We start from the raw sequence: 20,644 nt of genomic DNA on the forward strand, positions 1-20,644 counted from the left end.
TAGAAACAAAACATCTGGTTACCGACTAGGTTTCCTGAGGCAGTAGGGTTTCATTTCTATTTTTAGCAATATCTGCATGTACGAGGAACAAAAGTAGCAGCCAGAACGTGAAAGAAGATTACTTCTTGGTTTACGTGGTTATGGTTATAAATACTTTTGTATCAAATAAGTAGATATCCACAAACCTTTGTAATAATCATCAGGGTGACAAAAGATAGGGTGTGTCTAAAAATGAAGTCAAACCCATTCTTTGTATTCACAGTTCAAAGACAGGGGAAGGGAGGGAATCCCTAGCCCATTTGCTAGCTTGTTGCTGGTTTTTGGAGCTATATTGGCCCTGGTATAACGAGGAATTGGCATTGGTCGGCGAGAACAGGTAAAACAAAACATCAAAACAGCCAGAAACAAACATCCACAGAACAAGAAAAACCAAGATATAAGAAGCTAAGGAGAGGAAATTAAAGCAATAATCCCTCCAGCTGAATGTAAAGTTTTGTATTTAAACATGCATATGAGAGAAGGCCTTGCTTTGGCTATAGCATTGGTGGTTCTTGGAATTCAGGCAGGCTTGTCAGAGATTAACAGAGCCAGTTTTCCAAAGGGCTTTGTTTTTGGGACTGCCTCTTCTGCATTCCAGGTTGGTCCTTTTTATTACCCTTTTTCAAGAAAAATTAAATAAACCCATTGGACTAAGCTTTCCCTGGAATCTGCAAAAGAAGAGCTATGCCTCAACTATTGTTCTTCCTAGTATGGGACTATATATCCATCCCTACTTGCACACTGCATGCTTCAGTCTTCACAGTAATGAATCTTTGCAATTTATTTCTTTTTATGGAAATGACAAAATCAACAAGAAGAATTTCAGACCAAGTTCAGTATACTCTCATCAACTACAAATTGTTTGCTGTTGAAATTAATGCCCAATCATGGCAGATTCTCATGCATATTGAGAACTTGACTTGCTTAACCTACTGCTTGAAATGTGTATGTTCTTTGGTTTTCCAGTATGAGGGAGCAGTGAAGGAGGATGGAAGGGGACCAACTATTTGGGACATTTTTTCACACTCAGGTAATACCTTTATCATTTGATTACAATTCATAATTACATAATAACTGGATATTAGCATGTGATTTAATGTTTGCATACTTAGTGAAACTTTGCATGTACCTGCTCTCACTGTCATATGTTCCACCAGTGAAATGATCAAAGAACAAACCTAAATAAATAGACTGGTCTTATCTGACTTGTTGGAAGAAGTAAGGTTTCTGAATTTAATCTGATTCCCTTTTCTCTTTTCCACCAAATGGAATCATTCAATGCTCCAGAATAATAAACAATTTTCTTTTGCACTTTGCCCCTTAACTTACTGTTTTAATAAAGGGGTTTGCCAATTAATGTCTCTTTTGCATGTTCTAACCCTACAAAAACACAATTGATCAGTTCCAGTGGCAATATATCAATATTCCACATCTCACATATTGGAGATTTGATACGGCTTTGAGTTTATCATGTCATGACTCCAAAAAATTGCAGTATATCAAGTAAAACCTGTAATTTCTTGAAGGATCTTGAGTTGTTAAGACAACTTGAGACAACTAGAAACTAAGAACAAATTACCAATCAAGTCAGATTGTCACAATCTGATGTATCTGCCAATGAAGTATGTGAAAGAACAAGATTGCCAGGGCAATTAACAGCTTGACTTATATTGTCTTACAGGGATAATAATTGATGGCAGTAATGCTGATGTTGCTGTGGATCAGTACCATCGCTATGTTGTAAGTCTACCAGATGGATGATTTTGTATTGTTCGGCCATTGAAGTGACCAGCATGCAATTTGCTCATCAAATACTCTTTTCCAATAATTTTTCGTCTTCCTAAAATTTGAATCACATGTGATTTTTGTTTTCTGGAAATAGGAAGATGTACAACTTATGAAGGACATGGGGATGGATGCTTATAGGTTTTCAATAGCTTGGTCTCGGATATTCCCTAGTAAGTTTAATTTGCTCACTGTTATTCATCATCAGCTAGTAAGTTTGACAAAGTGGTTTGTCAAATTTACTTGTGGTCAAGCCCTATTATGTAAGTGATAAAATGTGAAAATTCTAACAATTTTCCTTGGAACAGATGGCATGGGAGAAATAAATCAGGCAGGTGTTGATCATTACAATAATCTTATCAATGCTCTACTTGCTCAAGGTATTGTTTATGCTGGTTCATACTATATAGGCATCATCATATTACTGATATACCATGAACAGCCCCCCAAGCCTTCCTCTGAAAATGAAAACCTGATACATGATCATCAGTCAATGAAAATAATCAAATTTATGACTTGGATCAGGAGTGCATACTTAACTGTTTAGCTATATAACTTTATATGAAGAAGCCTTTTCAATTGGGTGTTGTGATGCAGGAATTGAACCATACGTGACCCTTTACCATTGGGATCTTCCTCAAGCATTGGAGGACAAGTACATTGGATGGCTTGATCCACAAATTATGTAAAGAACATTCGTACACTTGAAAATGATTGTCAAAAATTATCTATGCACTCTGGTCTTCTATATTTACGAGTAATAGACACGACTTTGGTCACTTGCAGAAAGGACTTTGCTACGTATGCCGAGATATGCTTTGAGAAATTTGGTGACAGGGTGAAGCATTGGATCACATTTAATGAACCTCATACATTTACCATACAAGGCTATTATGTAGGACTTCAAGCACCGGGGCGCTGCTCATCTATCTTGTGCAAGGTTGGAAACTCTTCAACCGAGCCTTACATAGTTGCCGACAACGTTCTCCTTTCTCATGCAACTGCTGCAGACATTTACAGGAAAAATTACAAGGTAAAACTCGGGATACGTTCAGATTAGTTTTGTCTAATTAGAATAATATACTAGGTAAATAGTTGATTAAATTTCAATTTGAAAGATACTCAGAACAGATGAAACAGCTGCTCGCTTCACTTTGGAGCATGTCTATGCAGACAACATCAGTAATTCACCTTATCTACAAAAAGAGCTACCATCTAAGATCAATTGTCTCTGTGCAGGATAAACAAAATGGATCAGTTGGGATATCATTGGATGTTAAGTGGTATGAACCAGAGACGAATGCTACAGAAAACATTGAAGCAGCTGAAAGGGCCCAAGATTTTCAGCTTGGCTGGTAACCGCAATCATCTTCATCCGGTGACCATATTAGATTAGGATTAGATTCTGCTGAATATTTAATAAGAGAACTGACTGCTCTTATTTAGTTAAAACTTTGGCTTCATTTTGTTATACTTCTGAGAGTGAGGCCTGCAAATTCTGATCTTTTACAAGGGGTGATGTTACACTATAATTTCTGTAGGTTTCTTGACCCATTGATCTTCGGAGATTATCCAAGCTCAATGAGAAGCAGAGTAGGAAGCCGACTTCCCAATTTTACTAAATCTGAGTCAGCTCTTCTTAAGGGGTCATTTGATTTTATTGGCATCAATCATTACACTACATATTATGCAAGGGAAAACGCAACTAATTCGCTAGATGATTTACTTAACGACTCTGTGACAGACGCTGATGCCTATACAATACGTAAGTAAACTGTCTTTCCTTCTACATAAATCCTTTCTTAATCTTGTGTCCTGATCTGCGTTGTATGGTATAAATTCTTACAAGAATGGAGATGCAGACATATTCATTCTTTAGAATTGATTGTCAGTATTCTATTGCTATGCTAGCAGCTAACTGAAGATACTGCTTTGTTCTTAATGCATGCAGCTTTCAAAGATGGGAAGCCTATAGGAGATAAGGTATGTAAGTCGAACTTTTGTCTGTTGTTGAAGAACAACTGATTCTGATAAGACATTCTTCTTACTTGTTAACTTAATCTAATGGTTTGATTTCCCATTAATATTACAATGTGATAACAGATGGTAAATCTGTTGCCATTCTCGTGAAGGCATTGTTCTTGTTGTTCAAGTTTTCTTTAGTTGCATCAAATTGCAGGCAAATTCTATATGGTTATACATAGTACCCCGCGGCATGAGAAGCCTAATGACATACATCAAGGAGAAGTATGGAAACCCTCTAGTCATTATCACAGAAAATGGTAATGTCTTAAGAGCAAAAGGGGAGTTTGTAGCGTGTTATATGTACCATAGAATATGAGTTCCTCCATGTCTATTCCTTTAACTAGATTAGCTAAGTTTTCCTTCTTCTTGTGCTGTTATCACAGGTATGGATGACCCAAATAGCTCACTTATCCCCATTGAAGATGCTCTGAAGGATGAGAAAAGAATCAAATACCATACTGATTATTTAACTAACCTGCTAGCTGCTATTGAGTACGTAAGGATGCCCTTAATTACATACATCTATCTTTGATTTTAGTTACAAATTCTATGATAATTTCTTGAAGTATAAATACTTAATGACCAAGGTCCAAATATCATTGACCCAATAAACCATGTGACACTCAAAAGTTTAAATTTGAATTATTAGTAATAATTGACTTAAGCCCTTACATGGATTTTAACAATTATATTCACATTTAATATTAATACAGAATCATAATTCACTCACTCAAATCTTTGATTTTTTCATCAAAATTACATATTACAATCACAATTAAGATTTATTACACAGGATCAAGATCTAATCAGCTTAATGTGAAAACTCACATTAAGCTGGCAAGGAGAGATACGATCATTTATCTACTTATCAAAAAATTCCGGCATCATGGTTTTGTTATGGCTAATGCAGGGAAGATGGTTGCAATGTCAAAGGATATTTTGCATGGTCTCTACTGGATAACTGGGAATGGATAGCCGGGTTCAGTTCAAGATTTGGTCTGTATTTTGTGGACTACAATGACAACCTCAAGAGATACCCCAAGGACTCAGTTTCATGGTTCAAGAACTTCCTGGCATCTGCTTAAAAAATTGAAGAAGAAAATGAAGTTCAACTGTATCATTCCTAACAAACAGATTGTTGTCATGTCAGTATATAAAACAAAAACTAATAGGTTAATAAAATCAAGTAGCTTTGTATGGTCCTTATCAAAATATGATATGGGAATGATATCTGTTTAATGCATGCAAGTTCTCCTTCCTTGACAGCTTGAAAAAGGGTTGCTGACAAGACCTGTGTTTGCTAGACCAAGAAAAGCAGCTGCCATTGAAAGGAAATCAGAAGAAGCCAAACCTTCAAACCCCTTGCAACTTGATAATTAATTAATTAATTAATTAAGAACCATTTTTGCTTTGGATGTTTTCGGGCTTAAAAATTGATGTTTGATGAAAAACTTGTCATGTTTTGAATTGCTTCCAAGTTTAATCATGCTTTGCTTAGAAGTTAAATTATTAGGAACACAAAGATGAGATTAGTGACTAGATTTTCCAAATGTGTTAAACTAATACCAACAGCTTTGGGCAATTTGCATGTACTGGCATCGGTCGATAGATGCAACGTGAAGGAATCCGACATCTTTGTTCTTGGTTTGTATGTTGGAAAGTCAAATTCTAAACCTTTCAGGATTATAATTACTTTTATATATCTAAGAAATACCCACAAATTTGATGAAGTTTACTACTAATAGTAATGCTTGATGATAAACATAGTGAGTCCAAAAATGAAGACAAGTTTTCCTATGTGATACAAATTTCAAAGACAGGAAAGGAAAAGAGTCCCTAGGTACCCTATTTCTAGCTGTTACTGGTTGATTATGGAGTAATCTATTAAGCTTGCCAAAATTGTCAAGGCAGATTCTTTCTTTGCGTGTTTGATCTAATATGAAATATTTATTCTTCATCTAATATTTTAAGATCTTATTTTTGGATAGAAAATAGGATGTGATTGTACATATATAGATTATCTTTAAAATTAATTTATAAACATAAAAAGAGTTTAGAATCACATATAAACATTTGATTTAATAGTAAATATATATATTTTTAATTTAAAAAATTGAATTTAAATCTTCTTTCCTTTAAAAAAGAGGCTAAAACCATATGCGACAAAACTCAATACTACTAGTACATAAGCTAGATGGTGTTTCTGAGAAGGTGGGATTTTCCTATTCCACACAACCGAAATCGACCTGCTTGACCTGTTATCTTCAACTCCACAATCATGCAATAATTTCAGGCAATTGCCTTTATTTCCATATCAAAGTAGCCGTTTGGAGAAGGAATTCTTGGTTAAGATTAGCGGATACCATAAACATTTTAAGCATGTTTAAGTGGCCCTGTGGAAATGCCTGCCACCAAATTGCAGAAAAGGGTATGGGAGTAATCATTTTTGATGATTAGGGTATAGATTTCTCTGGCCCAGAAAAGGGAATCAGTTCACCTTAGGATGCGTTATCCTCCTTATCCTCACACCACCCATCCCCCACCCAATGTGGCCTTTTTACCTGGCAAACAGAGATATGAATCATCAGTTCCATGCCACTAATCCCATGACAGAAGAAAACAAACCACGGAAAACGCAAATCACAGCACACGCAAAAAACAACTCTTCCCTTCGTTCTTGGTCGTATGGTTCAAGAAAGGCATGACGTGACTTAAAAAGACTGCAAAACCAAAAGAATTTACCCTATATGAACAGAGATTTGCAAAGGGAATCCAACCAAAATGAAAAATCATTATCAGGTTGAACTCAGACCAAAGAGCCGACAGTCAATGATACCTCAACCGGCAACTTGTTTTATACTTATCCTAGATTGCTTTCTCACACGCTGCCTAGGACCTGTACTGTTCCAATTTCCAGCTTGGCTATACCCCCCAAATTTATTCCAAGTCAAACAAGGGGAAGACATAAGATAATCAGACAGATTAAATTCAAGAGCAATGTTTTGATTGATTTACAGTGACAGAGTGTTATCCTGAAGAAATTAACAGTTGTGGGAAAAAAGCATGGCCGGCCAAGCAGATGGATAAAGTAAAACAAACACCAGAAACAGAGCCCAAAAAGAAAACCACCCATATACATATATAGACAAAACCAAAACAAAAGCAATAGAAGGAAGTGAAGCAATCCTCAAACCAGCCCATCTTGTTATGTAAACAAAACGTGTGAACTAAGGGCTTTGAATTTGCTGCAGGCCACCACCACCACCGTCACCAGCAGCACCACCATCATCTTACTAGCTCCCATCATTTTCTTTCTTTTTTTCTACAACCCCATATTTCTTACATTCACCTCACTAAAAGTTTGTAAAGTCCCTCTCTATTCTTTATCTATTTTCCTTTTTGTCAACTTTTCTTTCCTTATAAATAGAAACCAAAATCCAATCTTATTCTAATTCACAACTAAACCTTCCTTATATCTGATCTATCACCCCCCCATCATCAGTTTCTCTTTCTTTTCTGTCTTTCTGTCTTTCTTCCATTAGTGAAAACATGCTGCTGAGAAAAGGCATTGCTTTGGGTATAGTATTGGTGGTTTTGGGAACATTCCAGGCAGGCTTGTCACAGTCACAGAACATTACCAGGGCCAGTTTCCCAAAGGGCTTTGTTTTTGGAACCGCCTCTTCTTCTTTCCAGGTTGGTTCTTCCCTCTCTTCGTTTTTTGTCCTTTAGCCTAGGATGCTTGCTTAGCAATGGTGTTAATTTAATTCCACAAACTGTAAAAAGAACTTAGTAATTCCATTGCACCAAGCTTTCCCTCCAGTGAATAAAGCTATCAAATTATTATCTATATCCATTAAATCTGCATCCAAAAATACTGAAAAGTTTCAATCTTCACGTGACATCCATAACTGAAATTATTTGAAAAATCAAACACATAAATAATTTCTTTATTTTTCTTTTATTTTATGTATCGATGATTATCAACAGGATTAAAGGGTGTATCGATTTCGTCATTTTATTTACAGTATTTAAAAATTCCATCGCAAATATTTATATAAAATATAGTAATTTAAAACTTTTTTGAGGTGGTTGTCCTTTTAACACTCACTTGGCCTGACATAGAGAAGGAGACCACGAACTTCGTCGAAGAACTAGGAAGTCATTGGACTCACCGTTACTTTCTCCTAGGTTATTCGATGTTTTAAAATTTTGTAAACCAACCCCTTGCTTTTGTTATATTTCATAAACAACCCCTCTAATTATGAGAATCTTCGCTTATGCGAGAATTTATCCCAGTTCAGGATGGCCTGGTCTGAACCCAAAAAAAAAGAAAAAGAAGAAAAGTAGAGTATACTATGTGGAGCTGAACAAGTCATGTGTCACTTCAGAAGTCAATATGGAAATGTGCCTCAAAATTAAGATTCCTCTTTGTAATAACAAGCAAGGAGAAATTTCTGGCACAAATTGAGACTAAAGGACAAATCATTTGCTAGCTGGGGATTAATGCCCAAACATGTCACATTCTTAAGCATATTATGAAGTCTTGTGGTGTGCTATGAAAAGTCATAACTTACTGTGTTCTTCTTTTGGGCAGTACGAAGGAGCAGTGAAGGAGGATGGAAGGGGGCCAACTATTTGGGACAAATTCTCACATACTTTTGGTACTAATTAATTTTATTATTTAATTAATTATTAAATTCAATATCAACCATCATTCTATATTCTTACGTCATTTCATGTTTATTTTGTCATATGATTTGATAAGTTAATAGACATACATTAATTGGTTTAATCACATACACACATAATAATAATTGATATTGAATTGAACGATAATTAAATTTTTATTAAAATTAAAAAATTATTTAAATATAAATAAAATATAATATCTCGTATGAATACGATAAATGATTTTAAAAAATAACCACAGTTTAATTTTTTTATTTATTTAAGCCTGAATAAAACTTTTTATCTCAAACTCTTGCTTGTCCAAAAGTAATTACTACAAGTTAAAAGTCGTTGGACAGATCCTCATTTCGCATCTCAAATGTCTGAAGATTTGATACTGCTTTGAGTTTGTCATGTCATGTCTTAAAGGGTGCAGTATCTATGAAACAAACATGAAATTTTTATTAAGAACTTCGAATTCTCTCCTGGAAGAAATCAATCATGTCAAATTGTAGCATTATAATTTATCTGCCAATGGAATATGAGAAAGAACAAGATTGCCAGGCCAATTTAACCATTTGATCTTACAGGGAAGATAATCGATGGTAGTAATGCTGATGTTGCTGTGGACCAATACCACCGCTATACTGTTAAGTCTTTTCACAAATCACAACCGACCCTTTTAACAGCAGTCAATTTCCTCATCACCTACTCTTTTCCAAAAGGATTTTTCATGTTCCTAAATTCATGAATGACGTTGTGATTTTGTTTTTCTGGAAACAGGAAGATATACAACTCATGAAGGACATGGGGATGGATGCTTACAGGTTTTCAATAGCTTGGTCTCGGATATACCCTAGTAAGTTTTACATTGTGACACAGTTCTTGGTTTGCCAATTTTACTTGTGTAAGAAGATGGAAATGTGTAAATTTCTACTGACATTTTGCCTTGAAACACAGATGGTACAGGAGAAATAAACCAGGCAGGTGTTGATCATTACAATAATTTGATAAATGCTCTATTTGCCAAAGGTATCCTTAATTCCGATTTATCTTTACTTGGTTCAGCTTAGATTTGACATGTAATTTCTATAAATAACATGAACTGTAATGCATGACATTCATGACTGTGTCAAAAAGAAAGAAATCGATATTTTGTTCATCAGTCTATAAGAAATTGATCAAATTAATTTATGACTTTAGTGGCATCTCATGTTGCATGTGACATATGCAGGTATTGAACCATATGTGACCCTTTACCACTGGGATCTTCCTCAAGCGTTGGAGGACAGATACAATGGATGGCTCGACCCGCAAATTATGTAAATAGAATTCTCAGAATGGAAAAGATCATTGCAAATTATTACCTAAATAAGTGATTCTCTCACTTTGTTCATTTGCAGAAAGGACTTTGCAATGTTTGCTGAGACATGCTTCCAGATTTTTGGTGACAGGGTGAAACACTGGATTACATTTAATGAACCCCATACATTTACTGTGCAAGGCTATGATGTCGGTCTCCAAGCACCAGGACGCTGTTCCATCATTCTTCGCCTTATCTGCAAGGCTGGAAACTCTGCAACTGAGCCTTACATAGTTGCGCACAATGTCCTCCTTTCTCATGCAACTGTTGCAGATATTTACAGGAAAAAGTACAAGGTAAAATTTAGGATACTACGCATCAGATTATTTTTATCAAACCTGATAAGAAACTAGGTAGAAAGTTGCAGATTATTATTTGTTTAGGCATCGTGAGCAATTCACATTGTACATAAAATGAGCAAGCATCTATGAGCAACTGGTCACTGTGCAGGCAAAACAACATGGATCGGTTGGGGTATCGTTTGATGTTATGTGGTATGAGCCAGAGACAAATTCAGCAGAAAACATTGAAGCCGCTCAAAGAGCTCAAGATTTTCAGCTTGGCTGGTAACTGCAATCACCATGAATTTTTGCCTCCTTAAACTTAGAATTAGAATCCACACTATAAGAGAAATGACAGCTACGAATCAGCTTAAACTTGGGTTTGATTTTGTTGCACTTTTGAAACTGATTTGTGGTATCCTATCAAGCTTTCCTGTCATGGTTTTACAGTTATCTTTTCCTAGGGTGATCTAATGCTTGGATGCCTGCAGGTTTCTGGACCCATTGATCTTTGGAGATTATCCAAGCTCAATGATTAGCAGAGTAGGAAACCGATTGCCTAGGTTTTCAAAAGCTGAGTCCGCTCTTCTTAAGGGGTCTTTGGATTTTGTTGGCATTAATCATTACACTACATATTATGCAAGAGCAAATGCCACTAATGCACTTGGTACTATACTAAATGACTCCATAGCAGACTCTGGTGCCTTTACAGTTCGTAAGTAAACCATGATCCTTATAATATTGCATAGAAAATTACAAGAAAGGAGATAAAAAGTTATTTAGGTCATCCTTTACAGTTGATTCCACTATTTTCTTGCTATGCTAGCCACTAATTGAGGGTACTGCTTTGTTCTTCATGTATGCAGCTTTCAAAAATGGGAAACCTATAGGAGACAAGGTACAGAAGCTGATTTTTGTTTATTGTTTAGGAACAACTGATTCTGACAGATGTTCTTCTTGTTAAATGAATCTGATGGTTCATTTCCCATTAGTTTAATCGTGTGGCTGCAGATAGAAAATCTGATGACATATATGTAACTAAAATTTTTATACCAAATTATCCTGTTTGTTTACTTATGTCAAATTGCAGGCAAATTCTATATGGTTATACATAGTACCCAGTGGTATGAGAAGCCTAATGAATTACATCAAGGAGAAGTATGGAAACCCTCCAGTCATTATCACAGAAAATGGTAATGTTCTTAAATCTAAAGGGAAGTTTATCTGATGCTAATGTACCATAGAAGTTGAGTTCTTCCAAGTCTATTAGGTTATAGCAACTTCCACTCTTGGATTGCCTTTAACTAGAAGATTAAAATTTTCCTTCCTTTCATATTGATATTGTTATTGCAGGTATGGATGACTCAAATAGCATATTTAACAGCATTAAAGATGCTCTGAAGGATGAGAAGAGAATCAAATACCACCATGATTACTTAACTAACCTCCTAGCTGCTATCAAGTACGTAACAATGCCTTACTGATGTCTATTTTCAAATATTACATATTCAATGATCATATGTTGAGGTGCAAATAGCAACTTAATCATTTATGACTAATGCAGGGAAGATGGTTGCAATGTTAAAGGGTATTTTGTCTGGTCTCTACTTGATAACTGGGAGTGGGGAGCCGGGTACACATCTAGATTCGGTCTATATTTTGTGGACTACAAGGACAACCTCAAGAGATATGCCAAGGACTCTGTTCAATGGTTCAAGAACTTCCTAGCGTCTGCTTAAAATGGAGAAAAAAAAATTTGCAGCTGTACATTTTCGATTTCAAGCCAACACACAGTCACAAATTGTTGTCATAGAATGTGTTGCAACAAAACTGAAAGATGACATTTCAATTCTAAATTATTCTGTTTCTTAAGGGAAAATAAAATTCTAGTAAGTTTATCAACGTTTTTCAATCAGAATATCTGTGCGTTGGAAGGCTAGTATAGTCTTCATGATCATTCAAGAGGACCAAGTTTTCATTTATTAAGAGGTGGAGTTTTGAACAATTTCTGACTCTGGAAGTCAAGAGTCATCACAGTTATTCATGCTATTACACAGGTTAACAAGCTTCATGTGCATTCAATTAAGAAAAGCAGGCATCGTTTCCTTTAACTTGGGAATTGGTTGCCCTCATAAACGCCACCAAATTTCCAATCACCTGGTGCAACATCATCAGATTGCACCATTTTACCATCACCAGTAGTCACTTGGAAGGACAACCTTTGCCCGACGAGCTGAGCTGCAGTTTGCCAGTTCTGGCCCCAATGTCGTGACATTTGTATCCATGATGTGCCTGAACCCTTGATCTTAACGTTTAGAACATCACCAGCTCCCCCCACATTGTACACTAGCACCAGTATCCAGTTCGGATTTCCCTTAATCTCAAACTTGAGACCACCATATTTCCTGCATGGAACGCGCTTATACATGACGGGAACAATGCCAGCCCTGCAAACAGCAATTCTTCAGAACATTGGTTGGGATAGGTCAAAGTGTCGCCTCGGTGGATTGCACCAATTTCCTTCAGGTTTGCTGTAGTTGGGAGGGCAGAAGTTTGTGGCAGTTACAATGACGGTCTCGTTTAGGCACCACTGTGCGGAGTCGTAGCACCGGATTTCATAGCAGGCTCCGCAGGTTAGACCATCATTGAAGAGGGCTGTGCTTAAGGCTGTTGTTTCAAGGCCATAACCTTGTTCTAGTAGATTGCCATAGCCACAAGCACCCACTATATCCTCATGCATACCACAAATACAAAGGATGATGTTAGTAATATTAGACTAGGAATACTTAGAATCAAAATTCAGAAATGACCATGGATTACAATACTTACTCATAGTTTCAGTCCCTTGCATGTCTCCATAAAAAGTTGCATGTTCTACATTCCATTCCTGATCTGATTGTGAGCTAGCAGTCCTACTGACCAAGCACAAACCCAAGAGCATTATCACAAGAACAGACCCCCCACCAGCCATGTTACCTCTCCAGCTTTGTGTTACTAGTTTCTTTGCTTGAATGCTTGGGAAGAGTAGGAATTCTGTATTAGGTATACAGGCAGGCATGTGAGTAAATGATTAGGAGGAGGAATCTTAAAATTGGCTAGTAAAAATTAATGAAAGTTATCAAAGTGGAAGCCATGCAAGTGTAGTTTGTGTTGATTAATAAGGTTTGGGATTCTGTGTTTGGAATTGTTCACATGCAAAGATTATCTTTTCGGATTTCCGTTTACTGTTGTTGCAACTAATAACTCGGGGGGGAAATCAACTTCTTTGTACTGTAAATAGAAAAATAATTGGACCATTTTTTATCGGTTTAAACTTTTAAAATAATTGATTGTTCAATTAACATAATATCAGAGTCTACAATTTAAATTTTTGAAAATCACGCTTCTCTTTTAATATTATTTCAAGTTGTTCAATGGGTGGATAATACTTTCATCTATTTTTAATTTAAACTTATTCATGAGTAAACTTATTAATCATGTGATTATGTCTAACTTACACATGAGAAGGCGTGTTAGAACTTAAATATAATAATTGAGTAATTTTCAATAGGTTTAAACTTTGTTATTATTTTTAAAAAATAAAATATCTATCTTCTCTTTTACACGTAAATTAAAAAATATTTTTTTTCATGTTTTCTTCAATTTTTCACACATGCAGTGAATGCTATAAAAGGGTATTATCAATAAAATAACTTATAAATTGACAAAAAAATTAATAAAAAAATTGATCAAATTTACAGTAATAGTTGAATAATTGATCTTCCAAAAAGGGCAAAAAAAGAAAAATTTTATGGACTGCAAGAGAGAAGGAAAGGAAAACTTGATATTGGGCCGGGCTGGGTTGACTGAACCAGTTGACCCAATTTCATTGGAAACCCAAACCTAAAAGCGGCCCAACTTAAGGAATTGTGCAAGTAAATAGAATGGAAAGAAAAACAAAGCTTAAACCATAAACCATACGCTGAACGGCATTGCCACTGGCAGAACAGTGAAAGACGTGAGGTTGTTTTTATTTTTTTTTTTGTTTCCTTTGTCTTTTGTTCCATTAACTTCCTTTTCTAAGTTTGTGGTCCTCTTTAGTACTTTGCTGTCTTGTTGTTGCCTCACATGTCTTTTGGAAATTTAGGTACAAATTAAAAGGGCATGTTATGTTCATGTTGTCTTGTCCCTTTAATGTCTCATTGACTGTTTTGTTTATGATTGAAGTTAACCTTTTTGATGAAGATGGCGCCCCTCACATGTTTCTTTTCTTTGGGAATTCTGTAATTTGCAAATGGAAGCATACCCAGTATTTATTACTTTGTTGTATGTGCAATAACTTTGATTGATGATGGTTTTGTTGCATTGCTGTTTTGCTTGTTGCCCATGGTTTAAAACCTGGAAACAATTGTAATGTGTTAATATTTTTATACAGATTGAGCTTCCTCCATGGACTGATATTCTCAAGACTGCTAGATTCAAGGAGCTTCCTCCCTATGACCATGATCGGTACTATGTCAGAGATGGTTTGTGTCTCACCCCCTTTGTTTTGCCAACATCAATTTTGCCCCTTTGCTTTGTTTTCTCTCTCTTGTTGTGCTTGTGGTTTTCGTCACCTTTAATGTGGATATTCCAACATCTATGGCAAGGAAGATATATCTGAGGCATGGTCTTGGTGTTGGTGCTTTGCGAGGAGCATAGGGTGGGAGCAAGAGATATGGAAGTCTCCCACCCCATTTTTGTAAGAGTAGTGGTGCCATTGCCGCCACATACTTCAACAATTGCAGAATGTGAACGTCATTGACATTGATCCAAAGGGGCAAGTTAGCTTGTCTAGTATGCTGTTTACCTTTTGCTTTTGTCAAAGTATTTTCATTTCTCTGTATTGTGTTTTTGTGAGAATGGTGGTTTTGGTGAGTTGTGTTCATGCATCCATTCATTTAAAAGCATGAAATCCCCTGCCTCTCACATCATTAGCCAGGACTTTGAGTAAGCCGTTGTAATTAGTCTTGGATCCATAGCACCATAAGCTGCTTTGCTAACTTTGGACGCATGATGGAAATCTACTGATTCAGGCATCTATAGCACATGCAGTTTGGCTTCCACAGCAAGAGAACTGAGCAACTTTAGTATACAATTGTTTAAATGGATTTCCTTGCTTGAGATGATTTCCGCTCAAAGTTTTTAGTTCGGTTCTGATCAACCTTTACCTTTTGCTTTTACAGGGGAAGAAGGATCACATCCCACGGCCAGCGAGATCTTGACTCAAGTTGCTGGGCGGATAGTTGTCGCCCCTTGATCAATGAGTTGTAGGTAGTTCTACCATACAATGCAACAATTTTTTTGGTTTGTTTCTTTTAGATTATCACCAGGTTGAAATTGAATCAATGTAGTTCCCTAGTTTTAGAAAACGAGTTACAATGTCCTATGTTGAATCAATGCAGTATTTCTTAGAACCCGGAGAAACATTCCTTGCAGACTTATCCTATTCCAACTTTAGTTAGGATTTTCACTTGAATTAGTTGTAACCTAAGTTCTTGACTGCAACTTTCAAAGCTAAATTACCATGGAGTTGCTCATTTTTGGCATTATATGCACAAGTTTAAACCAAAATTTAGAATCTTCTTGGGATGAAAATGATGCACCAACTTACGAACAAGGAGCATCTGCCCTAATGGTTGGTTCCCAATCAATTTCCAGGCCAGCCAACCTACATTTCAAGCCTCTCCATTGAACCTTCAAAATTATTAAGTTGCCCGTATATTATTAGCATCATCAATCGATTATACGATAAATTAAGACGATCTCATTTTCACGTATGTTTTGACTTTTTCAATATTTGTAGAAATTACATAGATAATAAATATGTTAAATTTACGCGAATAAAATTAAAAAAAACTGTGCACAAAAAATAAAGTCATCCCCTTGAGGCTTTAAACCATAGGATACAAAATTTGCAGATGGAGGTCGCTTGAATCACATCAATGGCATGAAAAGTGGTCCTTAAGATAGGAACTAACTTTAAAACTAGGCAATTTTCTCTGTCGCGTTCTCTTCTTTAATATAAACAATATCAACTTTTAGTGTCTTACACGCCTGGCCTTCAAAATAACTTCCAAATACTAAGAATATTCCAACATTTTTGTACATATTTTTAGAGTAATACTAATAATAATAAATATAGGAACATCTCAACCATTAATTATAAAACAATTCAGCCTCATTTCCTTCCATTAGGAGTCTCTAACTGCCATTTAATATATACATATATATATGTATATGTTTTCCTTTGTCTTCCATCTCACTCTAACAATCTACACCCATGCGGACCTTTTATAATTATTTCATACAAAATTCCTTTTCACTTTCTTTTTTATCAAAGATTAATCTATTATTTTACTTATGATATAAAGTTCAATTAACTTTGAAAAATTATGGGTTTGCTTTTTTTTATTATTATTGATAACCCAAATTCATATAATACTTTCATTTTACCAAATAAAATTCAAATTTCCTATTTTAAGAAAAGGGTAAACTCTATTAGATGATTTCGATTATTATAATGTAGATAACTTCTATCCACACAAAAGATTACATTGTTAGTTTTACCCTTTAATTATAAACTTTAAGAATATTTTGATCATTTATTTAAATAAAATTAACAATCTAATTTCGGTGAAAATAAAAATTATCTGTAAGGTATTGATAATAATAATAATAATAATAATAATAATAATAATAATAATAATAATAATAATTGGCTTTAACAGAATAAAAAGAAAGCACAACTTGATGCAGGCTTTACATTAGCATAAATTGGTAAGAAACTAAAGAACAGTGCTGTGCTTAACCTTGGAAAATTTATGAGGGAGAGACTCAAAAGGTAGTTAAATTATTGCCATTGCCATTGCAATTGCCATGTGGGAGCAAAGCTGAACTTTGCGAATGTAACTTGTAACATAATAATTTACTAATCACTTAACCGGATCTGGGTTTTGTCGTGGTGTGAATTATTGGGTTTTCAACCCCCAAAAAGGATATGAAAATGGTTTAACAAATACTAGCAATGGTCTTGAATAATTAATCAATAAAATACGCTGTATAATTGCTGGTTGTTAAGTGTGCGATTTTGATGGGTTAAGGGAAAGAAAACGTGTAGGAAAATTGTTATAAAATATGGATTATGGGCCGCTGGAAGAACCTGAGTGGTTGGATCTTGAAGGGCATTTAGGTGAGTATATATACAGTGGACAGGCCTAAGATCTCCTCATTCTTCGCCGGAAGAACTCTTCCCATTTTCCAATTTTCCTCCCCTCCCTTTCTTGTTCTCCCTCGTAACCCAGATTTTCTATCTGTTCTCTGTTTGCTTTTTCATCTTCTTCTTCTTTCTTTGATCTGATAGCTGAAGACCCAGAAAGGTAATTTGATCTCCACTTCTTTCCATTCCGATGGGTTTTGGTGTTTCCTTGTCAACTCTTTTTGGTTTTTATGTTACTTGGGTTCTCGTTAATTGGTGGATCTGTTTTTGTTTACTCTGTTCTTTTTGGTTGGATCTCATTGTGATTGTGAAATTCTTGTTTCCTGTTACGAAGGATTAGTTAATGACTGCATGGTTTGTTTGTTCCGTTTAAATTTTGGATCTGTAGTCTTGTAATGTGCTATTCTTCTGTTGGGAAACTATAGATCTGATCTCCCTCTTTATTTCATCAAATAATTTTGCTTGTATTTTCCTAGGAATCAAGCTTTGAAAACCCAACTTTTTTTTAATTAAAGGAATTCAATATTGTTTACATGAGAAATAGATCCAGCTAATTAACGTATTGCCGACATGTTTATTTGATAACTTGGATGTTCGATTAGTCGTTTAGGGAGCAGTTCTCTTTACAAATCATGTGCTTACATGCTCCAAATCTTGGAATGGAATGAATTTTGGTTGATTTTTGTTTTCGTAAATTGGATGTTTTTATGTTGTAGACTATTAAAAATGGTGAAGGTCTGCTGCATTGGAGCTGGGTACGTCGGTGGGCCTACCATGGCTGTCATTGCTTTGAAATGCCCCGAAATTGAAGTGGCTGTTGTGGATATTTCTGTGTCTAGAATTAATGCCTGGAACAGTGATGCACTCCCCATCTACGAGCCAGGTCTGGATGAGGTGGTGAAGCAGTGCAGAGGAAAGAACCTTTTCTTTAGCACTGATGTGGAGAAGCATGTTTCCGAGGCTGATATAGTGTTTGTTTCAGTTAACACCCCAACCAAAACTCAGGGTCTTGGAGCTGGAAAAGCCGCTGATCTGACCTACTGGGAGAGTGCTGCTCGTATGATCGCTGATGTATCGAAATCTGACAAGATTGTGGTGGAGAAGTCGACTGTTCCTGTTAAAACAGCTGAGGCAATCGAGAAAATTTTGACCCACAACAGCAAAGGCATCAACTTTCAGATTCTCTCCAACCCTGAATTCCTTGCTGAGGGAACTGCAATTGAGGACCTATTCCAACCTGACCGTGTTCTTATAGGAGGCAGGGAGACCCCAGAAGGTCAAAAGGCTATTGAAGCATTGCGGGATGTTTATGCCCACTGGGTCCCTGTGGACCGGATCATATGCACCAACCTCTGGTCTGCTGAGCTGTCGAAGCTTGCTGCCAATGCCTTCTTGGCGCAGAGAATCTCTTCTGTTAATGCCATGTCAGCCTTGTGTGAGGCCACTGGTGCTGATGTGAGCCAAGTGTCTCATGCTGTTGGGAAGGATACAAGAATAGGACCCAAGTTCTTGAATGCTAGTGTGGGTTTTGGGGGATCTTGTTTCCAAAAGGATATTTTGAACTTGGTCTATATTTGTGAGTGCAATGGCCTCCCAGAGGTGGCAAATTACTGGAAACAAGTCATTAAGGTGAATGACTACCAGAAAACTCGCTTTGTGAACAGGATTGTTTCCTCAATGTTTAACACAGTATCAGGGAAGAAGATTGCCATTCTTGGATTTGCTTTCAAGAAGGACACTGGTGACACTAGGGAGACCCCAGCTATTGATGTGTGCAAAGGGCTGTTGGGTGACAAGGCTAGACTGAGCATATACGACCCTCAAGTCAATGAAGAGCAGATTCAAAGGGATCTTTCAATGAAGAAGTTTGACTGGGACCATCCACTTCATCTTCAGCCAATGAGCCCTAGTTCTATCAAGCAAGTTAGTGTTGTTTGGGATGCCTATGCGGCAACAAAGGATGCTCATGGCATTTGCATTCTGACAGAGTGGGATGAGTTTAAGACCCTTGATTACCAAAAGATTTATGATAACATGCAGAAGCCTGCGTTTGTCTTCGATGGTCGTAACATTGCAGATGTAGCTAAGCTGAGGGAAATTGGGTTCATTGTCTACTCCATTGGCAAGCCATTGGATCCATGGCTTAAGGACATGCCAGCTGTGGCATAGAAGCATATTGTGGAGCAAGGTGCCGGGTTGGTCTAGAACTGACAATTTTTGAGATACATATAACCCGATCATAATTTTTTCTTCTTTTCCAATTACATTTTGTTTCTTCTAGTTTTAAAATTCTGCTATTTCTGCTTATATTTGGTTACATGACACAGTAGTGTCTGCATCTGTCTTTAGCCAGTAGAATATCTGATTTGTTATTGGCTTAATGTAATAAAACCTTTACCAGTGAATTTTTGTACCTGTTATCTCATGCATCATGCATGCTTATTGAATTAGAATTTTTCTGAGACTCAAGTAATTTTCTTCCGATGATTGTTGCATGGAGATGTTTGATTTTCCTTGGTCCTCAGGCTTTGCTTTCTATATTGCAAGACTCTAAGTAATTAATGTAACATGTTGGAATGTCATAATAAAAAACGTAGTATATTGATATGATTTTTTTCGTTTTTAATATCCATCAATATATAAAATGATATAATGATATTTTAACTAATAATAATTAGTAATATTAATAATAAGAGTTTATTTAATATACTAGCAATCAAAGTAAACTTCACATAAATATAAATCAATCCTTGCATGAAAAAGTTAAAAGAGTTTGTCTTCATTGACCTTTTAATAGTGGGGAAAGCCTTTGTCATCCTACTCTTCTACCTTCTACCCTTTATCTCAATGCAAATGCGTGGTGGTGTCAAGAAAGATGACCAAAGTATAGCTTCAAGTTTTCTGCATACCCAATAGGTATAATTAGTTTGGTAACAATTATTATTTCTCCATCTGTCTTTTTTTCTTTTTTAAAGATGTATCATAATATTATTAATTTTTTATATTATAAAAAATTTTAAATTTTAATAGTAAAAATTATTTTAATCTCTGTAAAAATATAAGGATCAAATTGAAAAGAACGAAATATGAAAGCCAAATTGCTTGGAATTAGGGGCAATTGAAGGACTTTCTTATGCTAGATATTAATTAAGATTGATTCCAACAGGGATTCTATAGCTATAGCCAATTGGAAATGTAATTGTAATATTATTATAAGGGCCTTTAGGGAATTTCAGTGAGAACCGG

At 35.8% G+C, this 20,644-nt stretch overlaps 3 protein-coding genes, 1 long non-coding RNA gene and 1 pseudogene across 4 annotated transcripts; 4 read left to right on the top strand and 1 right to left on the bottom strand.

The window, feature by feature from the left end:
* Positions 1-505: 505 nt before the first annotated feature.
* Positions 506-4,934, top strand: LOC110428272 (beta-glucosidase 40-like). The gene is made up of 13 exons (XM_021444058.1): positions 506-637; positions 1,006-1,069; positions 1,721-1,779; positions 1,922-1,997; positions 2,133-2,204; positions 2,422-2,509; positions 2,611-2,857; positions 3,064-3,179; positions 3,366-3,589; positions 3,776-3,807; positions 4,004-4,106; positions 4,233-4,341; positions 4,760-4,934. The coding sequence occupies exons 1-13, from the start codon at positions 506-508 to the stop codon at positions 4,932-4,934; spliced, it is 1,497 nt and encodes a 498-aa protein (XP_021299733.1).
* A 2,004-nt stretch (positions 4,935-6,938) lies between these two features.
* Positions 6,939-12,075, top strand: BGLU40 (beta glucosidase 40). The gene is made up of 13 exons (XM_021444057.2): positions 6,939-7,542; positions 8,444-8,510; positions 9,108-9,166; positions 9,301-9,376; positions 9,478-9,549; positions 9,752-9,839; positions 9,921-10,176; positions 10,331-10,446; positions 10,653-10,876; positions 11,028-11,059; positions 11,252-11,354; positions 11,515-11,623; positions 11,726-12,075. Exons 1-13 carry the CDS (start codon positions 7,399-7,401, stop codon positions 11,898-11,900), a joined length of 1,521 nt encoding a protein of 506 aa, XP_021299732.1. The 5' UTR covers positions 6,939-7,398; the 3' UTR covers positions 11,901-12,075.
* A 193-nt stretch (positions 12,076-12,268) lies between these two features.
* Positions 12,269-13,132, bottom strand: LOC110428196 (expansin-A25 pseudogene; annotated as a pseudogene).
* A 1,204-nt stretch (positions 13,133-14,336) lies between these two features.
* LOC110428343 (uncharacterized) lies at positions 14,337-15,668 on the top strand. The gene is made up of 3 exons (XR_002446437.1): positions 14,337-14,466; positions 14,576-14,666; positions 15,366-15,668. It is a non-coding gene; the product is annotated as an uncharacterized LOC110428343 (long non-coding RNA).
* A 1,572-nt stretch (positions 15,669-17,240) lies between these two features.
* Positions 17,241-19,867, top strand: UGD1 (UDP-glucose dehydrogenase 1). Its single transcript, XM_021444129.2, has 2 exons — positions 17,241-17,558; positions 18,115-19,867. Exon 2 carries the CDS (start codon positions 18,125-18,127, stop codon positions 19,565-19,567), a length of 1,443 nt encoding a protein of 480 aa, XP_021299804.1. The 5' UTR covers positions 17,241-17,558; positions 18,115-18,124; the 3' UTR covers positions 19,568-19,867.
* The last annotated feature ends 777 nt before the right edge of the window (positions 19,868-20,644 follow it).

Source organism: Theobroma umbraticum, unplaced genomic scaffold (assembly GCF_002168275.2).
Source record: "Theobroma umbraticum cultivar Fairchild unplaced genomic scaffold, ASM216827v3 scaffold_31.0, whole genome shotgun sequence".
Classification (NCBI taxonomy): Eukaryota; Viridiplantae; Streptophyta; class Magnoliopsida; order Malvales; family Malvaceae; genus Theobroma; species Theobroma umbraticum.